This window comes from Cynoglossus semilaevis, chromosome W (genome assembly GCF_000523025.1).
Source record: "Cynoglossus semilaevis isolate Cse_v1.0 chromosome W, Cse_v1.0, whole genome shotgun sequence".
Lineage (NCBI taxonomy): Eukaryota > Metazoa > Chordata > Actinopteri > Pleuronectiformes > Cynoglossidae > Cynoglossus > Cynoglossus semilaevis.
Window position 1 is genome coordinate 11,869,273 of NC_024327.1, and position 3,189 is coordinate 11,872,461.

At 41.6% G+C, this 3,189-nt stretch overlaps 1 protein-coding gene across 1 annotated transcript in view; it reads left to right on the forward strand.

Moving 5' to 3' along the window:
* The window catches only part of LOC103397205 (ras-related protein Rab-3C-like), a 28,869-nt gene that overhangs the window by 19,989 nt on the left and 5,691 nt on the right, over positions 1-3,189 (forward strand). The window contains exon 4 of the mRNA XM_017042715.2: positions 2,593-2,717. Within this exon, the coding sequence (XP_016898204.1) occupies positions 2,593-2,717 (125 nt within the window). The remainder of the gene's footprint in view (positions 1-2,592; positions 2,718-3,189) is intronic.

Sequence of the window (3,189 nt, forward strand, 5' to 3'; positions counted from 1 at the left end):
TAAACTTGACCATGACCTGGATGACTGAGAATCTTCATAGACATCAGCCTGCATTGTTTCCCCTTTTAGGTGCTGAGTTTTCTTGGATGGGCGTCTCACAACTACCGTTTGATTGACTCATCAGCGACTAGAGGTATTTAAACGCCAGAGCGTTGCCATTACAACCCAGGTGGAATTATCACGTTCAGTCGATTTCCCCATGAATTGGTTCTCTAACGATAATCTGTATTTGTTTCGTGGATGTTTGTCCAGGATTTTTGGAGCACGTTGCCACGGAGGGTAAAGAGTAGGCGCCTCGGGACTTGTCGGGATTTTCTCACTGCCATGTGGACACTCTCTTTGTTTGTTGAAACTTTTGTCACTGTTCACTACAAAGTCAGAATAGTTTGGAATAAACCTAACTGTTGCTCTCAGTGATTTTGCTTTTGGGTCCAGTTCTCTAATCTAACTGCTCAGACGGAGCATACGTAACAGAACGCTCTGGCCACAATGGAGTCAGCGAACACTGAGCATGTGTGAGCCGTCACCCTGCTTCTTGGATCGCTTTCCTCCCCTGGGTGGAATATGCCCACAATTCTCTGTCTACCTCTGCCACAGGTATGTCACCATTCATGGTTGCCATGGGCTATCAACATCCTTTATTCCCCGAACAGGAGGTTGAAGTAGCAGTTCCCTCGGTGCAGGGGAATATTTGGCGAATCCGTCGAGTCTGGAGAGTGGCAAGGGAGGCACTCCTGCGGTCTCAAGTCAGGATGAAGACGGCTGCAGACAAGCATCGGTCTCCTGCCCATTCGTATGAGCCAGGCCAGAAGGTATGCTTGTCAACCAAAAACATTCAATTACAGGTTGAGAGTAGGAAGCTAGCTCCTTAATTCATTGGCCCATATGAGGTTTAGAGAGTCATTAGTCCATCTGTAATCAAGATGATGCTTCCAGCATCTCTTCAAATACATCCCACCTTCCATGTTTCGTTGCTGAAGCCAGTGTCCTCCAGTCCATTGTTCAGTCGATTTCCCCATGAATTGGTTCTCTATCGATAATCCGTATTTGTTTTGTGGATGTTTGCCCAGGAATTTTGGAGCACGGAATTATCATCTCTACTGTACTGTAGTGTAACGAGCCAGTAATGGACAGACTGATGACTAGCAAACTCACGCTGCTTCCTCACATTGTTCCTGCGACATTGTTTCCTCCTCTCTGGATTCCTCCTGTTACCAGACCATAGTATGTCCATTGGCCTACCTTTCCAGCTCCAACTTCAAGGGAGAAAAAAATGGTCTCTGGATTCCTTTTCATATTGTTTTTGAGGCTGTATCGAATGTGACAGCACATTTCCTGTAAACATTAATATATTGATTGTACAGTATTCACACAGAAATGTTTATAGTATATGTGAAACAATGCATACACTCTAAACCTGTGTTGTTTTACTTACATCTACACAATACAAACTTATATACAATATATAATTGATGTAACTGTTTAAGCTGTGCACTTTTCTTACTGGAACACACAAACAGTAAAAAGTCAATGTATCACTAGTTATATTTATAGTTTGGTCTTCAAATAAGATAACAATAAAACAAGATAAAATAATATACTTTAATCAACAGCTGAATACATTTCAGTACTGCTCCCCGGTTGCTTAAAGCTGCCCACTGTTCACTTTGGTGATGGATTAAAAGCAGAGGTCACATTTCGTTGTGTGCAGTGGTGTGCTGTCACAATGACAAGTAGTTCACTTTCCTTCCTTCTTTCCTTTAGGTACATACCATTACTAGACAAACGTTATTATTGGAAACTATAACAAGAGCAGTGGGATAAGTGAGAGAAAGAGACACAGCGGAAACTAATGAGGGGAAGGAGAGTGTAATGGAATTGCTAAACACCAGAGTGGGAAAATAAAGGAAGAAGGGAGAGAGTATGCCAAAAAAAAAAAGGAAATGAAAAAAATATTTTCATATTACAAACTTTTTTTTTAAACATTTGTTGCTATTGCCTGTGTTTTTAGTAAGCTACTCAAACCATATTTGGTCAACTAACCCATTGGTGTTCTTTTGCTCTTTTTGTCTGATTTGGGACAATATTTAGTCTTTATCTTTTGTTTAATGAGTACATTTTTCTTTGATAACATTTAGCGATTTGTCCGACCCTTTTGACAGCATTCAGCTACTGTGATAGTGGGCAATATATCCCTAGCTTTTCCATTAGAAACAGCACACTTACCTACAGTAACTGTGGGTTAAAAAATTCAAATTTCAGACCATTGTCTGTTTACACAACACAAAATTGCCACAAAATAAGAAATATTAGCTCAGTTGGTACTGACATAATTCCACTACAGACAGTCATTTGGCCCACTTTTTCATTCAACCAATAGTGACTCAATGATTTCTCAATGATGTAATCTTTGGTTATGACCGCTCCAAATGGTCAACAAACTTTACATCATGTCCTTCAGTCTGTCACCTGCTGCTAATGCCAGTTTCCTTAGGCACCAATCCAATGTATAATTGACCAAATTCTTTGGCAAATGGGGCAGCAGTGATCAGGTGAGTGTAAAGTATTGGTTTGTTTCTGATTTTCATGCAGGTCAACCCAGATAAAAACCTACTCCTGGGACAACGCACAGGTGGTGCTGGCTGGAAATAAATGTGATATGGAAGATGAGAGAGTCGTCTCAATGGACAATGGACGACTGCTGGCAGAACAGCTGGGTAAGACCGAAAACGTATTTTTTCTTTTCAACCCATTTTTAACTTGTTCTTTTCCAGCTTGTCCCTGTTTCAGGGGTTGCCAAAGCAAATCACTGTTTTCAATCTCTCCCTGTTCTCTGCATCTTCTACTCTGACTCCAACTATCTGCATGTCCTCCCTCACTGCATCCATGTATCTCCTCTTTGTCCAAACCATCTCAATCTGGCTTCTCTAGCTTTTTCTCCAAACCTTCCTGTCTGTGTTGTCCCTCTAATGACCCCATTCCTGATCTTGTCCATCCTTGTAACTCCTAAAGAGAATCTTAGCATCTTTAACTCTGCCACCTCCAGCTCCACCTCCTGTCTTCTGCCTATTGCTACTGTCTCTAAACCATACATCATGGCTGGTCTCACCACCGTCCTGTAAACCTTTCCCTTCACCTTAGCTGACACTCTTCTATCACAGATCACTCCTGACACTTTTCTCCAGCTGT